The sequence below is a fragment of the Podarcis raffonei genome, chromosome 4 (assembly GCF_027172205.1).
Source record: "Podarcis raffonei isolate rPodRaf1 chromosome 4, rPodRaf1.pri, whole genome shotgun sequence".
In the NCBI taxonomy this organism is placed as follows: domain Eukaryota; kingdom Metazoa; phylum Chordata; class Lepidosauria; order Squamata; family Lacertidae; genus Podarcis; species Podarcis raffonei.
The window spans coordinates 44,186,811-44,208,546 of record NC_070605.1 but is presented as its reverse complement, the minus strand read 5'-3'; the positions used below and the strand labels follow the sequence as shown (position 1 = coordinate 44,208,546).

Below are 21,736 nucleotides of genomic sequence, written 5' to 3'. Positions count from 1 at the left end.
TTTTGTGTTGATATCAAGTGAGCTTTGCCAACTCAAATAACAACTGATGACATGCATGCAGATTATCTCAGTGATTGAGCTGGGATATAAGTGTTTAGTCAAGCCCTGAATTAGTCCTAATTTTTTTAGGGCTTGAATCTAGCTAAGTAGTAGATGGGCAGCCAAAGCTGATGTTATAACTGTGTTGTCACATGCTATTGTCATCTACCCACACCAGCAGTCTGTCCACTGCATTCTGCACCACCTGGCACAAACCAGGCCCAAGGGCACACAGAGCATGTTTCAGTAATCCAGCTATAATGTTACCAAAGCATGGAGTATGGTGGTGAGGCTATCCCTGTCCAGCAACAGCTGTAGCTGATAAGCCAAACAAAGCTGGTAAAAGATACCACAGAGGAGACTTTAGCCTCAAGTGACAAAGATGTATCTAGGAGTACTTCCAAGCACCTGCACCTTCAGAAGGTGTACAGCCCCATCCAGAATCAATAGTTTGCCAATCTTACAGTTTATACCATGGGACATGTTACAGATTATACGTTGGAAAGACATAGATCACATCATGGGGACTTTTTGTTTGTTCATCAACTCTTCTTCCTTAGAACCTCTATCCTCATAGAACTGATGGGACTAGGGAGGATGAGATTAATAAATAAAATTTGCCCTTATTCCAAACCCCTTCCAGCTAAGTCACTTGACCTAGCAACCCAGTAAAAGTTATGCTGGCAAAAAGGGTTGTGTAAGCTAAATTATATTTTAAAGGCTTGTTTTTCCTCTGCCAGGCTCTGGCCAGCTCAGCCAACCAAAGCCCTGCTCCTGAACAGAATTTGGAATAAGGGTAAATTACACCAACATAGTTTATCCCAGCATAATTTACAGTGGCTTCCTATAGTGTGAACTGCTCTGCCCTTTAACTTCTAGAAGACAACACCGTCACTTCCTCTTTCATGGATATTCTGTAGGGATTGCTTTACATCATAAAATGATAACAATATAATTTACTTTTTTGTCATGACCTTATGTTAAAATTTCCACCTTTTCATTTCATTTCCTTGCACCGTTTCTTATAAGCAGAAAAAAAGATAATGTGCTGTAAGAAAGGAGTAAGCTAGTAAATGGTGCTTAGAATGGAAAGACTGAGCCCACACTGCTGTTGACCACAGACCGTACTTGTTAATTCATTTTAACAGGTTATATGACTTATGCCACAGGAGTTACATCTCTGATACATGTGCTATAATGAGCTAAATATGTGAAAATGGCTTTTTCTTCCTTTGCCATTCCCACCTGTGTTGTAGTAATGCTCACATTTAATTTAGTCACTTATAAGATATTGTAGACTACAGCTCTGTTCCCAGGGTGTTGTCATCTTACAGAACATTAACTCAATAAGTCATTCCTTCTGCTTCCCAGGGATCACTTTCCTCTCAGAATACTACACATTTTCCACCTATGCAGATACCTTGCAGAAGATAGGTTCACAACACTTGTCAATGTACAGTACAGATAGGTCACAGCCAATTTCCCAGCATATTGTTTGATAAGTGGAGTACATTGCAGCTGCCTTTTGCAGTGGGGCTCCCTCTTGGTTTATGATATGCTTGTCACTCAAGAGTTCTACATAATATATTGTTACAGGCTTTTGGTGTGCTAATGCCAATGACATTGCTGTATCTGCCTCTGCAGAGAAAGATTAGCATTCTGCCATCTGTATTGTTTTTCCCATAGAACCAAATATATGTTTGGGCAAGTGAGAGGTAAAAAATAATAATGAATAAAAGCATTTTTCACTTTGATCTTCTGTTTGGTCAGTATAGGCATATTGTAGATTGTAAATTAATTGATGAAAACTTGTCCAACATATCTTCAAATGTAAAACGTTTTTACATCTTCACATCTCATGTACAGTGGTACCTCGGGTTAAATATGCTTCAGGTTACAGACTCCGCTAACCCAGAAATAGTGCTTCAGGTTAATAACTTTGCTTCAGGATGAGAACAGAAATCGTGCTCCGGTGGTGCGGCAGCAGCAGGAGGCCCCATTAACCAAAGTGGAGCTTCAGGTTAAGAACAGACCTCCGGAACGAATTAAGTACTTAACCAGAGGTACCACTGTACTTTTAAAATTAGTTTCTATTAAAGATTTTCTTGTGTTACAAAGACAAATAAGGGGAGAAAAATACAATGGGGGGAGAGAGAGGAAAGAGAGAGAGGGATGATGTTCTTTCATTCTAGTGTAAGCGCAGGGGTTGTGTCAGCATCACATAAATAGGTCACGTGTGTGTGTGTGAGAGAGAGAGAGAGAGAGAGAGAGAGAGAGAAGAGAGAAGGAGAGAGAGAGAGAGAGACATTGTGAGAGGTTAGGGCAGGGGTCAGCAAACTTTTTCAGCAGGGGGCCGGTCCACTGTCCCTCAGACCTTGTGGGGTGCCGGACTATATTTTTTTTGGGGGGGGGGAATGAACAAATTCCTATGCCCCACAAATAACCCAGAAATGCATTTTAAATAAAATAACACATTCTACTAATGTAAAAACAGGCTGATTCCCGGACCATCCACGGGCCGGATTTAGAAGGTGATTGGGCCGGATCCAGGCCCCCAGGCCTTAGTTTGCCTACCCATGAGTTAGGGGGTACATCTCATGCACTTCTGACAATTTCAGTGAAATACATGAGGAAGAGTTCCAAGTCCCACACTTAAAACAAGTTTCTAATATCCAGTACTAAGCATTTGTGCCTAAGTGTGTGCCTGAAGCTATAGTACAGAATAACAGTTAATGTTTTATTGCTCCCCCAAAATGTGTATAGGCATTTTCAGTTGCTTTTAGGAAGCTGAGTTAGTTGAAATTAAATAACTGGAAGGTTTACATGATGACAGGTGTTTTCTTCTTCTTGTCTTTTTTTTTTTTTTTTAAGAAAAAAAGAAGAAGCCAAAAGCATAGTGATATTACTTCCTAAATTCGCAGAGAATTGCCCTGTGGGAATGATGCTACATTAATTGCATGAATGAATTTAAAACACACTTTTTCTTAGGAAACAAAAAAAAAAAGAACAAAGGAGATCAAGCAGCAGCCATCTGCTGTTGTCTCAGTGAAAATCCCCCCCCCCGCCAGCTGCTATTCGTATACTGAATAGGCTGCCCATTGATGCGAATGGGAGAGGTTTTATTAGAGGGGGAAGGGTTAAACTCTATCTACCCATATCCTGCAATCCTATTGCTACTCTGGCTCCCCTGTTGCTGCCATTTACATTTTTAAAAATATGCATGCTAACTGAATTCATAAATTTACCATCACATCTGGTTTGGCCTTATATGGAACTTATTCTAAGTCAGGGGTCAGCAACCTAAGGCCCATGGGCCAGAAGTGTTCTGCGGAAGTCGTTTGACCAGCCCACGACCCGCCCCTGAACCGAGGTGCCCGCTCGCGCGCAGTGCTAAACTGGCGCAGTGCGGCACAGGGACTCGCTTCTGCAGTGCTGAAAATTGCATCTGTGCATGCGCAGACACCCAAAATCACATCTGCACAGACGCAGATGCCGAAAATCGTGGGTGGGCGTGTTCTGGCCCTTGGAGGGATCTCCACAGGACTGATCCGGCCCAGGCAAGATAAACCTTGCTAACCCCTGTTCTAAGTACACACGCATAGGATTAGTCTATAACCACCATCTCTCTCTGCTCTCTCTTCTGCCATCTCCTCCAAGGTTGACCATTCCCCACCATGAGTACAGTATGCCATGTACATTGCAAGATTGTTAACACTGACTTTTCAATGAACCCATCTTCCTCTAATGGGACCTAGCAAAATTTATAAAAATGAAACCACAGAGGGGACATACAATTTCAATAGGAATTTCCTTTAGCTCATTTTAGAGACCTTCATTGTGACAAAACAATGCTATTTGATGGAATAAACCAACATTGCTTAAGCAGAAGAGGAAAAAAAATCAGTTGTATAGAGAATAAAGTATTCCCTTTGCATCTTGCAAAATACATTATCACCCTTGTGTTGTATTGCAAATGCAGTGATGTGCTAGTACGCAGCCGCTGCCTCATTCATTTCAGTTGAGCCAGCAGGTATATTGTTCAGTATATGAGGTGAGGTGAATCCACTGAAGTGAAGGAGAATACCTTGGGGGCAGCAAGGCTCCAAAGCTCCTGTGGCTACAACACGCCACTCATTCAGGATGTATGTCTGTTTTGCATCTATGTTTTGTGCTTTTTGCAGCTGGACATTTTGTTGGAATAAAGAGCATGACCCAAATCCAAGAGGCACCAAGTAATTTTATAAATAGCTGAAAGGTCATTGAGTGCCAGGATCAAATTGGGCAGAGGGGGAGTGATATAAACTTATATCCAAAATTAAGAATACAGATATGTGTTGGCATTTCAGTGACTGCAAAACACCTTGATGACTTTCTTTGACAACTATAAAAACAATTTCAGTCAAACTGCCTTAATATCTACAGTGTTTCTACCAGAGATAACCTTTCTCGTGATTTGCTCTTTCCTTTTGGATTGACTCCCTGATAAAGTGGGGAAATACTGATTATTAAAGTGTTCTGTGCTGACCAGCTGTGGAACGACTGTGTTTCAAGGCACCCTGGCCTCCAGCTTCATATTGCAAGAGGCGAAATGAGAATCCACCTGCACTCTTGAAGAAGCAGGAAGGACATGGTTTACTTCATACTCCAAGTTCATAGTCTGAAAAGCTCACACTGCTGATTTAGGTGGGCTACTTCAAACTGTGAGGTGATCGATCCCTTTAGAAAAGTTAAGTATTGTTTTTTCTTGATTTATCAACATGAAGATAGGATGCCTGTAGATACTGGAGACCTCTTCTTTTTCATACTGTGGAGGCCTATCAATTTTTGAGGCTTCAATTGGTGAGCTGCCCAGCCTGCTGGGCAATTGTTTGCCCTATTTATTTGCCAGAGTTTTATTCACTTGCCGTCAAAATTCACCCCTACTCCCTTCTATCATGGCCTGCAAACCATCTTATGGAAGGGTTTGGGGGGGTTTTTGCATGGAGGTTGGTTATGTCAACACTAAACAAAACTGAACCGAAGAGAAAAATGAATATTAATTATTCCTCACTTTACCATCTGTTTTGCAAAACTTTTAGTAACAAAGATGAAGCAAATAATTGTCAGCATTTTGTTTAGCAAACTTATATTTTAGAAACATATTTTAGACACTTACCTTTGATTTCTCTTTAAAGTATTGTTTTTTGGACTAAGCTTTCAGAAAAGAATGAATAAAAAGCCTAATCAGGTGATTTAAAGGTGGGGGAAGAGATATTATGTTTCTTTAATGGGCTTCAGGGGAAGACTATTTGGATTGTAATCTAGTTATATCAGAGATAATGAGGAGTAGAATCCTATTCTGACAGTTCTGCCTTTTGGTTGATATTGAAATTGCTTTTCCCATCTGTGTCTGTGTACATTTGGGAATGACAGCATTGGTAGTTTTGTAAGACAAATAATGGAATGTCTGGAAATAGAACTTTGTTTGCTTTCAAAGAGTGAGCAAACATGATGAAAGGTGCATTTATCATTTGCTATTTAAAATGGTTTCACGTATTGTAGTCTTCTTTCCCCCTTTATTATACCAAACCATGGTGCTAAACTAGAGCAAACTTTATTTTGCAGATGTTAAATATTTAAAAGAAGAGGATGCAAATCGGAAAACGTTTACTGTCAGCAGCACAATGAATTTCAAAGCAGATCGCAGTGATGACGGCGCAGTCGTAAGTTGCAGAGTAGATCACGAATCTTTGAACTCTACACCCCAGATAGCAATGCAAGTTCTAGAAATACATTGTAAGTAAAATATTTATGCCTTTGATGTTTGTAGTGTATGCATAAAATGAATATTGCTTCTGTTTGATTAATTATTTGAGGTTTGATTAATTATTTGAATTTTTTATTAGTAAATTCTTTCCATTTTTAAGAAACCTAACATTGTTGCAGATTAGTAGGCCTGGATTGGTATCCAGCAGGATTCTTAATCCCTAACTTGAATTTTGGCAATAATCTATGCCAAAATAGGGTTTCTTCATGAGACCACGTCTACAATACATATTCAGGTTCAACATGTATATCTTTACCATATGAACACTGAATATAGTTCTTGTTCAGAATGTTTACTGGAGACTTCCTAGTATGGGCTATGAAATGGTGGTCTTTCATAACAAGTTGAATAGGATGGCTAGTTATTATGATTGGTTTTCAACATCATGCCTATAGTTTAGAAAAGCAGCTTATTTGTTATTATTTATTAGAAATTAAAAAATAATATTTTGGGGGTATACTGATTTGTTTGCAAGATTCTATAGCCCAAAATACCTTGCTACAGTATTGATCAGAAAAGAACAATGCCTAAGAGAGAAAACTTTGTCATTTTTATTAGTATATTCTTCTCATATTTCAAGCACCTTGTGGTGTGTGTTTGTATAAATGTGTATGTGTACACACAGAGAGATGCACATCATTACATTACATTACATTAATCCTACAAGCTGTAATACTTGCCTAATGCTGTAAATCAAGGCTGGTTAACCTGTGACCCTCTACATGTTGTTAGACTGAGACTCACATCAGTCCCAACCAGCATGACCGATTGTCAGGCACTGTGGAAATATAGGCAATCACCCTGTTCACTCAAAAGTTTGTATAAACGTTTGGCTCATGTTCTTGTAAATCCTATTGTTAAAACTACTATTATTAGGCTACAACTGCCATCATCCCTGACCATTGACCCTACTGGTTGAGGCTGAGAGGAATTGGGGTCCAACAATATATGGAGGGCACCACATCGGCCAGCACAGTTTAAAGTATTGGGATATTTCTTCTCAGAACTAGTAGTCATTGTATTATTTCACATTAAAATAAAAATCGCTGAAGAACTTCAGTGAGCTACTTTTGTCAAAATAGCACCACTATTAGATAGTTCTTTTGGGAGCTACTAGTATAATACAAAAGACAACTTCCCATTTTCCCAGCATTTGTAGAGCTCTCTTCACCTCAGTTTAGTCACCAAGCAGTTTGACATGATATTGTAGGTGCAGAAGTAAAGGACAGCAGACATGGTCAATATATTTAAAACAATGTCTCAAAGAATAATATTGATCTATAACATCACCAGTTCCTTTGTGTTAACAAATGCCAGAATTCTCATTGTTTGCTCCACAAATGACTGTTCACTAGTTCAGGGATATTTAGCAGAAGAAAGAAAGCCTTGTCACCGCAAGTTTGGAAGCCTGCTCTAAATTTGTTTTTACATTAATGCTAATGTCTTGGGAATTCGTTGAAAAGTGCCTAAGATAAAAATTAAAAAATCCACACAGTGTCAAATGCCTTTTTCGAAATGCAGCTTATATCCATGGCTGTAATTGATGCCTATTGTTTATGCCACATATATATCCATCCCAAAGAAGTGAAATGACTTGGTAAGCCACTATACAGGAGACCATATTAACATACAAATGCACTTGATTCATGCTACCACTTGGCAAATGAGGACCATTTTACTTGGACCATCCTATGCAGGAATGGAGTGCCAACTTGAATAAAACATTGTGGGTAAGCCTTGCCCCACATAATCAAACACATAAAAGAGGGAGAAAGGGTAAAGGACCCCTGGATGGTAAAATCAAGTCAAAGGTGACTATGGGGTGCGGTGCTTATCTCGCTTCAGGCTGAGGGATCAGGCGTTTGTCCACAGGCAGCTTTCTGGGTCATGTGGTCAGCATGACTAAACCGCTTCTGGTGCAACGGAACACCGTCACGGAAACCAGAGTGCACGGAAATGCTATTTACCTTCCCATCGCAGCAGTACCTATTTCGAACTGCTTGGTTGGCAGAAGCTGGGACAGAGCAACGGGAGCTTACTCCATTACGTGGATTCGAACCACCAACCTTCCGCCAACCTGTTTAGACCACAGCGCCACCCGCATCAAACACATAACGCAGTGCACGTGCACACCATTTGAATGGGAATGCCCAGCCCCTTGAAAGATTTTATTGTGGGGGCTGAAGCCCCCATGGCTCCTATGGTCCTATATATTACACAGTTTAATATAACAGTCCTCCGATCTTGTGGATATGAAAACCAAACACTTCTTATGGAGAAGCTCATGCTTCCCAGCCATTGGGGCAGAATGAAAAGTGGAAGTTGGTGCTTTCAGGTTGATCTTGACCACCACTGCCATTGCAAAAGTATGGAGCACAAAAGGAGTGCTGTATGCAAATAGCTGTTGATTAACTTAGTGCTTTTGTTCTCAACAGACCTAAGGAGTAACTAACTTCAAATACTTAGGGTGGTTGTGTGGAAAGGGGTCTTGTGGAAAGAAAGGCATTTACCATACTTATCTCCATAGGCCTGTAGTAGACAGTGAGAGCAGATTTAAATCCTATTACAAAAAACAGCTAGTGTATGTGTTGATCTGCTTCCTTTATTGTGCTTCTGCAAACTCTTGCTTGGCCAGTTGGCACAGTGATATGCAGAGCATAGCCTAGGTGTGAGACAGAGCTGCTTAGCAGCTGCAACTTCCAAAATGCAAGGGAGTGTGTTCAGCATAAATCAATAGTTCTGATCTTTTTTGAAAACTATTTTGCAGATGTGCTGTCTCAGTTTGGTACCTATTCATATAGTGCTCTGGTTTCAGCTAATAAAGGTAGAAAAGCCCACAAAATTGAAAAAACAACATACAGTTTAGTAGCTAGGAACATTTTAAAGTAGGATGTGATAATTTCACAAACCATTTGGTGGTTACAAGGAAAGCCTGGATAAGCTCAGTTAGCAACAGCTGGAACCATGTCAATTGACTGGCTACAGCACAAGCTTAATCTACGAAAAGCAGTTTGCCTTGAGTGGAGGAATGGTCATTGCAAAGCTTGAAAGATCAGCATACATAAAAATGAATTATTCAAGTTCTACATGCTCCCTGGTCCCTTAAAGTGAACTCTTAATTGTGATTAAAGAGCATCTGTGCTATAAAACTGTCAATAATCTAATCACAACCAGTGTACATTTATAGCCATGTAAGCTCTAGTAGCACTTTGATTTCATGGTGCTATAGGAAAGTTAAGCAATGCAATTATTCAAAATTGTATAAATATCTCTTATGGGGCCAATGCTTAAGATGGCATCCGTAGGAAAACTGAAACAAAATCAATAATACTGAGCTTTGTATTATGACTTCCTGTGAAGTTTACTTTTCTGGTTACAATTTTTTAATGTGGTAGACCAAAGAAATCAGTGTTTTCAAAAGTAAATGAGAAGTATCCAAGAACAATGAATCTCCTATTTCCCTTTAAATATTCAAATTCAGAAATAATTATAATTATCTGTCTGAATTATAATGTAAACACTATAATCAAATTTATCTTATTTCAACTTTTCAAACTAATGAATGCTCAAAACAAAGAAACTCAGAAGATACAGTAAGCAGTAAAGAGTGTCTGCAAACATGAAAGTTCAGTGCCACAATCTGCATGTTTAAATGAGTTCAATTAGGTTAATGATGGATGGAAATAAGAATTCCATATTTTAAATGTAAAATAATTCAAAACCATGCAGGTTCATTTACTACTAAACTTTTATCCTCTGAGAGGCTTTTGGGTTCAAAGGGTTAATGTGAAATCATACGATTGATTATCTGAAGGGCTATCCTCAAATACAGTTTGCTGATAATGAAATATATATTGATAATGATAATATATATTGATAATGATAATATATATATATTGATAATGAAATACGTAATGATATATCCATAAATGTTGAAAATCTTATATATTGATGTAAGAGCTATGCCTGCTCCCAGGATCAGCACTGACTGAGTCAACAGTTCCATTGCAGGCTCATTCCCTACACCCCAATTGCCACATATCAAAGGTGTCTTCAGGGATACTGTCAGCAGTAGTTTCCATCCACCTGCTTTTTGGGTGGGTGCCCTGGGGCACCCACTGGCAGGGCTGGCAGCAGAACTCCCCTGCACAGTGCTTCATTTAAGACACAATGCTTCATTCATGCAAGATCAGAAATTCATGCAGATATCAGAAATTGTTAGAGAATAAAGCCACTTTAAAAGCATATTAATTTCTATGCTTTTAGAAACGTAATAGAATATATGTTTGTTTTAATAATGTCATAAACTAATCATGGTATTGACAAAGTGATAAATCAGAGGAAGCGACGCAGGTTGACGGAGTCTCCTTCTAACTTCCTGAAACTCAGCTGGTTGAAATACAGAAGTTCTAAGTTCTCTAACACCTAAGCATTTTGGAATAAAGTTCATAGTAGGCCAGATCTTGTTGTTTTCAGCTAGTTGAAACAAGAGTTGGATAAACATCAGGCATTGGTGGAGGTGGGAGCTCCTTGCAGTTTTTACATTGATCAGAAACTAGACTGGAGAAAGGACTTCCACCTTTTGCTTGCATTACTTAAGTGGGTTAGGTCACATAAAACATAGACTATGAATTACCATAATCGATCTGGACTCTTGTTTATCAGCAGTTCTTTGCACAGAGCACTTGGGTGCACTCCAGCACTGCCTTTCCAAAACATGTTGTAGTCTCACATTTATTTTGGTACCATGACAGTTGTCTACATGTTGGTAGCTTCTCATTATGCTGACAGCATGATGCTTCCTTCTAATCTTATTATCCAGGATGCCAAGGTCTCACATAGCACTCAGTTAAATTCAGCAGAAAGTTCCAAGCCGAAATGACAGAGAGTTCTATGTTTCATTCATTTTGATCCTTCATGGCTTCTCTACTGTTAGCTTGAAATTTGCTATAGTTGATAGTTCTGCAGGTCTGGCAGAGTCCAGATTAACCCCAGGCCCTAATTTTAACTAGATTCAGACAAATCAATCAGATCTTTTAAAAAACGTACAGGTGATTTCCAACTAATACTCATGGGACAATAATTATATTTCATAAAAATGCAAATTTAGTGACCTGCTTTATTTAAAAATAAAAATAAAAATCTTTGCCTAGGCAAAGCATTGCCTTCTCCCACACACGCACAAAATTCCCAAAGTGGTACTGCAAGAATGGACATTCACTCCTGGAAATGTGTTGTAGATGCACAATAATTACAGCCTGATGATAGGTGGGTAAATTTACCTTTTCGTAGTGTTCTTTTATGCTGCTCACAATGGCTGACTAATATCTCATTCAAGCTGACAGAATTCCCTATTCATCCATTGTTAGTAGCAAGCTAAAGTGGAAGGAAAATAAGGCTGTATGCTGATGGTCCTCATCTATCTATGCTTAGGCCTAATTGCAGTCATGTTGTTGTTTTTAACATAAATCACATTGTTATATGTTCAATAGTAACTTATTAGTCAGGAATTAGGGAAAGCACTTTTTATTGACTGTTGTTATCTCATGAGCACTGTATTGCAGAATGTGAACTCACTAGTTCTTTTTTTATTCATTTCAATACAGTAACTTGTTCTTAAGTTTTATTCTTAATTTGTCATTCAAATCTTTGCATATACAAATTATTTGGGAGAATGAAGCTAATTCTATTGATATTTGATATCAATGGGATTTTAGTATACTTTGGCTTAATCATGCCCATAATCTGTTTTCCCTTATGATCTACAGAAATGGTGTAGTATGGTGTAGTAGATCCATTTGTTGTTGTTTCCCTAAAAACATATATAGGCCTAAAATTTAAATTTGTTATAATTTATTAGGCATAAAATACCAAATGCTTCATTCAGCTTGCAATTAAAAGAAATGAAAAAAAAATGTTTCCTGGAATAATTAAAGAAATGTCAGAGTTATAAAAAAAACCACCAATTTCCTATGTGATTGCCTTATATTTATATTTGCAGGCGTAACGATTTGAGAATATTTATGTACAAGTAAAAAGGCTGCAGTGATTAGTGCTTTTAAGTAACGTGTTTGAAATTGCTGGGTACATTTATACAAATGTGTCCTTTTTTAAGGAGCAAAACCAGCAAGTTGGATTTGCCCATGTAATTATGAGTGCAGTGTGTCTTCCTGGAATACTATATCACCTCTTTTCCACAGCTATATATTTAGATGTTTTGGAAATGTGGCTGTGATTTGTAGAGGCACCAAGCTAGGAAAGAAATCAATAGAAAACTGGAAGACAGGTACTATAAACACGTAGAATATGAATATACTAAAATACTAAAATATCATTTTACGTTTTCTAAATCAAAAGATAATAAATGAATTAGTTATGCAGGAAATGGTATAAAAGCTCTGACTGAGTAGGGGTTTAGCTAGTACCAGGTGGTCTTTATTCCTTTATTCTTTAATCTTTCAGAATACTTCTTGAATTGTTGTGGTTCAGCGACATAACAATAATAAAAACATTAGATAAATATATTAAAGCTTTAAATATTCTGGAGTCATTAAGTCATAAAGTCATCGAGATATAACATTAGTTTTAGTTCACTATTTCAAATAAAGTGGTGGAAGCCAAACTGGATACATGGTGGATTAAATCATACTAATTTGCTCTGTGACACACAGAGAAGGAACTGCTGATAGACTGCACAAAAATTAAATAGGAATATAAATATAGTGTAAAATGAGTTCAACAAGGCAAGATTAGAGAGCAGGTGCACTCTAGGATATGAAATGCTATTAAAAAGATCTTTAAAACTTCACCCACACGCAATCACTGCATTAGTATGCTTGAGTCTGGAGCACTTGTTCTCTAAGGCTGGCTGCAGATGTTGTTAAGTGTGGCATGGTTATATTTTTAAAGACCCACACCCAAATGATTTCCAGTTGCTGGAAAGTCCACAACTTTTCCTTTCACTGTTTCTTTTTATCATTCAGTGTAAATAAAAGCTGAACTCTCATATTATTAAGGAACTTCAGTGATAGTTGTTACATCTGATTAGCCAGAATAGAGTGTGTGATCAGCCACAAATCAAAATTAAAAATGTGGGGAAGGTATCCAGTGAAGTAGTTCCATGAGTGCAGGGACTTCTGGCTGTAAAAAAGGCACTTGTCTCCCTCTCCTCTCTGGGTTTGCCCCCTGTAGCACCTCAATCTGTTCTGGTGGTTCCCCCAACCCTCTGGAACAGATTTAGGAAGGGCACAGGAGTGCAGGGAGAGAGAGAGGGAGAGGAAGTTCTGTTGCGGAAGTAGAATCCTTCAATTAATGGAATGACTTTGTTGGATACCACCCATGGATTGAAGTAGACTTGCTAACTGTAATTTACACTAACTCTGGTTAGTGAGTACCTATGCACCAATAATCATATTTACATCCATCTCATTGCCTCTGGAAGAGGTTCCTCCTCCATTGATATAGACATTGTGAATAGACAGGTAAAAGTAGCTGTCCCTGATGTTTCCCTAAATAACTTCTCCCAAACACTCTAACATGGCCACAGCTTTTATCTCCCCTCCATCAGATGAAGCTCCTCAAAACTCAAGTGGGAAGAATTCACCATCACATATTTGTGCACGTATCAGTTATCTTTCTCAGAGCTCTATTGAAGTTCTCAGCACATCTCCAAACAGTCTATGGCTCTGTTCCAGAATAGGGTTTGTTCACTTATCTTTTCATCCAGTGTGAAGGTGTGTGGTTGAGCCACTGTCTGACCATTAGGTCCAGTTGTGACCGACTTTGGGGTTGCGGCGCTCATCTCGCTTTATTGGCCGAGGGAGCCGGCGTACAGCTTCCGGGTCATGTGGCCAGCATGACTAAGCCGCTTCTGGCGAACCAGAGCAGTGCACGGAAACGCTGTTTACCTTCCCGCCAGAGCGGTACCTATTTATCTACTTGCACTTTGATGTGCTTTCAAACTGCTGGTGGGCAGGAGCAGGGACCGAGCAACGGGAGCTCACCCCGTCATGGGGATTTGAACCGCCGACCTTCTAGGCTCTGTGGTTTAACCCACAGCACCACCCGCGTCCCAGTACTTAACCTCTAATTATTTCAAGTGATTGATATACAGTGGCTAAAGGGCACAAATAAATAAAAAGACAGAGGAATTGGTATAGTTAGGGAGAACCTGAATCATTCAAGGTGTGGGGGGGTGTCCAGTGGGAGAAAAGTGATAAAGGAATTGCTTAAAGAGCAGTTTTAGCAATGTTACAGAGAGAGATGTGGAGCTACTTGAGGCAGCAATGTGGATTAAAGGGTACAATTCTCAGTCCACTTCCTCAGGTATAAGTACCATTGAGCAGAATGGAGTAAACTTATTAAGGAGTTGTTGTAAAGTTGCCCATTCCAGCTCAGCAGTGCTCAACCTCTTTGAAAGGTTGGGACACTGATATAGTGCTACCCGAGATAACGTAGAAACAAATTTCCCTTTCTACTTCATTGTGTGAGAGTGATATTCCAGCGATATTCCAGAAAAAATCCCAGTCTCTGAAAATAAATGGGGACTAGTGGAAATTAACTGGCAATAAGCTTAGGGATAACAGAAAGGTCATACTACTTGATACACTGTATGATTAGCATGTGGAGTTCTTTGCCACAAGAAATGAAATACCAGCTGTTGAGAAACAAATTGGGATATCCTCTCAGAGTATTTTTTTGTGGGGGGGGGGAGTCTTCATGCCATGCTTGCTGCCTTCCCAGAAGCATCTGGCTGACTGCTGTTAGAAATGGGACTCTCTACTAAATGGTTCCATGCTCTTATCTAGCAGGTCTTCTTCTCTTCATATCATTACAGAGTTTGTGTGCCACCCCCAATCTCTGCCAAGCCATAGCAAGATTACAGGGGGTTCTAGGCATTCACTCAGGGCCATTTTTTCCCATTGAGAATTCAGGCATGGCAGAGACTGCAGTGTTTTAAGAGATATGGTTTCTTTTATACACCTGGGTCTTGATGGAGGAAAAGAGTTCACAGCAGTACCTCTTGTTCCCCACAGCAGTGCAGCATCAGAATCCAATACATTTCCATACCTCTGACCCACTTTCAGGTGGTTCTTAACTTCAGCCCCCACAAGTTCTACCTCTTTCCTGCTTCTCCTTCCCAGAAAACCCCTTGCCAAGCAACTCCTCCCTTTCCTCCTGCTATTCTAACCTTAGTTTTAAAATGTGGTGATTTTCCTTTGTTACACCACACCCACGTTACCCTGACAACTTCCTCCTCAGTTACCTGTACGGTTTTTTGTATTGTAGATGGCTTAATGTCAGGGCCATCATCTCCCTCTGCCCTCTGTCTGGCACTAAAACAAGCTGCAGCCTGTCAGCTCTGATCATAGCTGTCCACCTTACCTTTTTTTGCGGGAAATTCCCTTATTCCAGCGCCGTTTCCCGCTGCTATCCTGGATTGTTAGATATCCTGTAGATTGTCCCTGGGACAGGTGAGGCTGCTGATCCCTTATTTTTGAGGCTGCTGATCCGTTATTTTCAAATCTGAAAGTTGACAGCTATGGCTCTGATTAAACCCTAGCACCCAAGAATCTAGAAGTGGAAATCTGGCACCGAGGGAACTGAGGGATCCCTGTTCCCCCACTAACTCGTAACATTATAAAGAAGGAAGACAAGTCAAAGTAGGATGCTTCTCTTATCAGACTGCACAATGGTTTGCCAATACATTCAGAATATTTAAATGTAAACCAGGGTTAAATGATATGTCTACACCAAGCCTCATGTTTACAGGTCATGTGGACACCTGAACATCTTGACTCCCAAAATGGAGACAGAACTGAACAGCAAAAGGTCAAATATAAAAGAGCAATGCAACATTACACACTTCCACACATACTAGCGATAAGACAACCTATTGTTAGGTCATTGGTTTAATTGGTTTAGTTTTGCTTTTACCCAGGAGTATAAGTTCCCAGGATTTTGGAGGGAAGAAAAGGTGCTTTAAACGGATTCTGACTGTGTGCACACCATACATTTAAAGCACCTTTTCTTCCCCCAAGAATCTTGGGAACTACCACTCTGAGAGCTACAATTCCCAGCACCCTATTAAAACTATAGTTCCCAGGATCTGTGAGTGCATGCTTAAAATTTGCTTTAAATATACACAGCCTTAGCTTGTGAGTTGTACAACATGGTCCCTTCTAGGAACATTCTCAGAGTCGATTGGCTTTATTATTTGTCAAAGAGCTAAGAAAAGGCCTCATTGAAAAGCCTCCCTGAAGTGTGACACACGACTACTGCTCCCCACCCCATTACTCTGTTTCCTTAGCAATGCTTAACTTGGATTTGCTTACTCAATGCAGACATATTCCCCAAGTTTGGGAAGTTTGGAGAAAGAGAAAAAGACCTATCATCTCCAACTGTTTCAAGTATTAAAGCGAAGTATGAAAAAACAGTCTGTAGAATCAAGCTTTGACACTCAAGGTCTCAGAAGGAGAGACAGCAGGTGTATATTTAAGCATTCTCAGAACTTTCAATCAACCATTTAAAGAGCTGAACACAAAGGGATTAAGGATATTAGCTTTCTTGAAAGTACCTAATTGAATCCAGCAATTCATATTATTTCTAAGAACTAAATAAAGCTTTTCTAAAAAGTATTCATGCCGTGTAATAATAAGAGATATTTTTTTGTAGAAAAGAGTGGAATGAAGGAAAACAAGCACGTTTCTGAAATGTAGAATTTATTTTCTGTGTCCCCCCCATATCTTTCAATATGGTTTCTATTTCTGTAATATGTGTGTACCCTGTATCACTTGCTGACCTTTTATCCTCTTTAAATCAAGATAATCATCATCTTCACACCTTCTTATATATTTATTTACTTATACCCCTGCCTTTTTTCCTGTTGGGGCTCAGTCATATGGCAAGCTCCCAACACTTCTGGTAACTACCCCCAAGTGATTGTGTTCAGGGTTTGGATTACCTGCTAGAGAGTCTCTTAAGTGAGCACTCGGTTACACATCCTCAATGTAAATCAGGTAGTTTTTAATCAAAGGAAAGCCAGTTGCCTCCAGGAAGCCCACAAGAAAAGAATGAAAGAAACAACTTGTTCACTCCAGGAAACCAAAAAGAAAAGAAGGAAGGAAACCATTTCTTTTCTTCAGAACCCATCATTATATATGTTTCTAATATTTATCCACAGTGGTGGCAGTTATAACTAAACAAAGCATTGGAAACACTTTTCCAGGTGGAATCTGATGGGGAAGTGAAGGGATGGCTGCAGTGCTACAATTTTTCCTAGTATGATCCAGCAGGCATATCAGGGCTAAGAAATGTTTTCCTTAGACGTAGTCAGGGGAGACCGTAGACATTTATGTTACAGACCTTTTCTAATGAAGCTAGGTCATGTGAATTTGAACATGAACTGATGGGCTAATTAGACACTGTTTTTTGTAGTTTAACGGGTAATCAGGTCAGAGCAAGGTTATTGCAAGAAATGGACTTTACTGCAATGAATAGTGATTATTCACATGGCTAATGAAAGCTGAGCTTCCCAAATGAAAGTGTTAACAAGCCGTGAAAGAATAGAAGTACTTCTAATTAAAAATGAATATCAAATGCAAAATACCAAGAGAAGAAGAACTGCAGGCACCAGATTTGTTTGCAAAAAAAATAAAGATGTGCAAGCAAATGCTACCCAGGCTAGATAGTTGAAATCCATATAAGTAATGCGGTCACTTTACTGTTTGGTATTTTGAAAGTGCATGTTCTGTGTAGTAATTAAGAGTCTTTCAACCTAAGAATAAGAATAAAACAGAGATGGCTAGCCTTCTTCAGGCTGAGAGCCACATTGACCCCTGATCAATCCTCCAGGGCCTAACTGGGAGTGACTGGTGAGTGGAACATGAGCATAACCATTTTTTTCTATTATTATTTATTGAGGGACACATTTTGAAGGCCTTGAGAGGTCAAGAAAACCTTTTGGCACGACAGAAACGTATCAGGAGGCCTGTGATTGGTTAGATGCTGCAGTCCCTACCACACTTGTTTCGTGTTGTTATCGGCTAGCCAATTCTCCACCTTAAGCTTATATTGTTGTTTTGCCACCTTAATGCCTTTCCTGAGCTTTGTTCTAGCCCCTCTGTATATATCTATGTTCCCTACCTTGAAGGCAGTATCCCAAGCTTTCAGGAGTGACCTTACCTCAGCAGTCATCCAGGGTTTGCTGTTCCCATAGACTCTAATACACCTCTCCGTTATTACATTATCGGTGCACACTTTAATATAAGAAAGTACAGCGTCTGTGTACAGATCTTGATGTTCAAACACGCTCCAATCAGTACTTTCAAAAGAATCCTGGAGCTGACTGAAAGCTGTTCTAACTGTTTTTATAACTCGCTGGATTCTTAATAAACACACGGACACGAATGTTTAGATTAATGGGATAAAATAGGCCACAACTTTATTCGTTACAGATGTGAGCGGCTTGGTTTGGCATTGGGTGAAACTATATCCTGACTCCTGCCTGTCTGCAGGGAGTCTCCTAAGGGTAAACCACCTATAGGGGGAACCCTATGATATACATCAATTAATAGCATCCCAAGCTTCCCCAATGGGGTCGTGGCATGGCCCTAGCCCACGCCCAGGTTTCAGACAGGATCCATACCCCCGGATCCCTTTAACGGGATATCCTTAATGTGGAGGGGCAAGCGGAGGCAACAACCTCCCCTCCCATAAACAAGGCTTACCCAATGCCTGACCGCCGCTCGAGCCCCAAAGGCTCACCGCCAACACCCTCACACCTGCAACCAATCTCTAATGCCCTTAGCGATATTAACCAGCCAAATATTTCCCATATCAGAAAGGTGAACACCATCATTGCGAAACAAGGCCTCCTGGTCAAAAGTAGTGGTGGGGAACCGTGTCACCCAACCATTCAATAGTTGCACCTTCCATGCCACCGCACAATTAGCAATTTTGTTGGCTATGTTGATTGCCACAGGGTGGGGACAATCACGCCAACAATTCCTCTCCAAAAGCTGGAACCAGATTAAAGTGGAGTCCGGGCACAAGGCAGCCAGCCCTCCCACCAACCTCATTGGCCAGCCAGGGGGCATGATGTGGGCAGGAGTCCATATGATGCGGGCGGCATCCCTCCGCCCACGGCCGGGTCACTGGGAGGTCCCAGATACCCTCCTGCAACACCTCCACCCCAGGAAGGGGAGCGGACTTGGCAACCGCTGTCTGCCCAGGCCTAAGGATTCCTCCTTGACATGGGCCATCAGTACCTTTTGTTACTTTAACACCTCTATAGCAGGTGAGACCCTAGCTTGGAAATGAAGCTTAGCTTGTATTTTTCCACTGGTCTGGGATCTTCCCTTCAATACTCCAAATATTAGCTAGATCCTGTCATTCATTAATTTCTTGGGTTTTAGGGAGGTCTCCCCTCCCAAAAAAACTTATAACAATATATATTTCTCATAGTGAGTGGACGGTGCTAGTAGAATAGGAGCCAGCAGTTGTCCTCAAGGAATGTTTTGTTTTTGTTTTATTTACTACATTTATATTCCATCTTTCCTCCAATGAACTCAAAGTGGCATACATAATTCTCACCACATAGTTTATCTTCAAAATAACCTTGTAAGGTAGGTCAGGCTTTGAGAGAGCTACTATTTCAAGGTCATCCAGTGGGCTCTGTGGCTGAATAGGGATTTGAACTTGGGTTTCCCCACTCTTAGGCTGCATTCAAATGACACCTTCCCCCATCTTTCCAACATTTTCTTCTTTGTTAATTTATGTGGTTGATGTGATGTTCCACACAGCATAAAAACCACTAGTGGAAGTTTAGCACTCAATTTCATGTTAATTTTTCCCAGAAAAAAACAAAAAACAACCATTTGTAACCCTGATATCTTGGAAAATTGTAGGAGTTTTGCACCGTAATTTCATGTGACAAAGTTGGGGGCCGTATCCCAGCACTAGCATTATAATCGATAAATCTAATACAATAAAACCCATGTCTGAATGCAGCCTTAGTCCTGCATGGTAACCATTACACCATGCTGTCTCTTTTACTTTTCCTGATAGAAGTGAATGCCAGATTATATGGGAGAAAAAAAGCACTGGAGACAACAGATAAAGTGGGGGATATACCAGTATTTTAAGCATGAACCAGGTTCCTTGGCAACTGTGTTTTGGATTATTGCCAATTTACATTGTTTGATATATTTCAGCTGGATCCAGTGTGGGCCTAGCCAGACCTTATTCAAATGTTATTTCATCTGCAAGTTTCATCTGTGATTCTTTTCTTTTTGCACACTCTAGTGACAAGGACTGACATTTCTGTTGAAAGCTGATTGCATAAAACAGAAATAATATTTTAAAGTTTAGCATGGACAACAGTGTGGTAATCTTATCTGATGTCCCCATAAAAATGGTTTGAGGTTTTTTTAAAAAAATCAGACTACAAGGGATATTCACAAAGGAGGGAAATACTGTTGCATTCCTGAAAGTATATCCTCAGCAATGCAAGGTTTTTTAAAAAAGAAATTTATAAGAGCTCATGGAAGACTTTCTATTATGAATTCAGATTACTATGCCAGTAAATATGTTCATTTGAATATACTTTTAATGCAGTCCTTTTTTTGTAATAATATTCACATCCATCTACAAAGCAAAGATTGTGTGAAGTGCTTGTTATTCATTTTCAGTAAATTCATTTTTCTATTTTCTATTTCAATTGCAAATCTGTTTATAACCATGCTCTCCAAGGAATGCCCGCAATGATGTAGGGGTGTCTTTATTTTCCTCTAGAACTCAGCTGTTGCTTGTTCAGTGATTCATTGGTAGACTACGGCATGCAGCACTCAGGGCTACAGAATTGGGGCAGGGAAGAGGTCCAGCACCCTTTCTGGAGAGTGTTTCTGTGTGACAGTGAAGGTAGCAAGGCTGCTAATTCAGCTGAGTAAAGGTACATGGCTACAGTGTGAATAGCAACTCCTGACACTAGCCACTGATGGCATCACCTCTACCAAACATGGCTGCTTGTTCCAGAAACTGTCCCAGCAGCTTTTTTGTTACAGTGCAGCACCCTCTTGTAAGGGCATTAGGCCCCCATTCATATTCGGTGGTGCTCAGTGGCAGAAGCTATAGTTCACCAGCAAGCCACAGCACAATCTCATACTACCACCTGGTCTCACAGTTGGCAAAGGACAATTTAGAATCTTAAAGTCCATGGATATATAAGTAAAATCTCACACTGTTTAAATGCTTTGCATAATACAATGGGTGTCCAGTTTTAATGTAATTCATCAAATATTATCTTTTTCCAGATCTTCCGTCAGTTAAAATAATCCCTTCCACGTTATGGCCAGAAGAAGGACAATCTATAACTTTGATTTGTGAATCCAAAGGAAAACCACTGTAAGTGATTTAACAAGCAATATATTTTTGTTATATTCTTTATTCTCCTTTGATTGCAGCCTCTGACTGCAAAACTCTACTGTTTTTCTCTTGTCCTGGGGTGTAAAGTGATCTCTGGTACTGAAAACCCCTTGAAGCATGTCTTCATTAAGTGCCTATGGAAGACTGGTCTTTTACTTTGTCATTTATTTTAGTTTTGGGAAAGGATTCCTGCTGTGCATTTTTTTAAAGTAAGCTATTTCAACCTGAAAGGATTGCAGGCTTATTTGCTGTTCACATCGTCAGACTGATGATAGGTACATACTCTCAAAGCCTCACATCTGATGAAAAAACTTCTAAAATCAACACATTTTTTTATCCAAGCAAAGTGTTGAACTCTTTGCCTGCTTTGGTTGTCATTTACATGGTAATTGGAAATTTAATGATATATGCAAATTGTCTTTTCAACTATCTCACTTTTAAAAATAGCATTAAGAGAGTGAAGCTGTA

The 21,736-nt window shown here is 39.7% G+C and overlaps 1 protein-coding gene across 3 annotated transcripts in view; it reads left to right on the top strand.

Moving 5' to 3' along the window:
- The window catches only part of CADM2 (cell adhesion molecule 2), a 356,070-nt gene that overhangs the window by 257,967 nt on the left and 76,367 nt on the right, over positions 1-21,736 (top strand). For all 3 annotated transcript variants that reach the window (XM_053386462.1, XM_053386460.1, XM_053386461.1), the window contains 2 exons: positions 5,644-5,814; positions 21,157-21,247. In XM_053386462.1, coding sequence (XP_053242437.1) covers positions 5,644-5,814; positions 21,157-21,247 — 262 coding nt within the window. The remainder of the gene's footprint in view (positions 1-5,643; positions 5,815-21,156; positions 21,248-21,736) is intronic.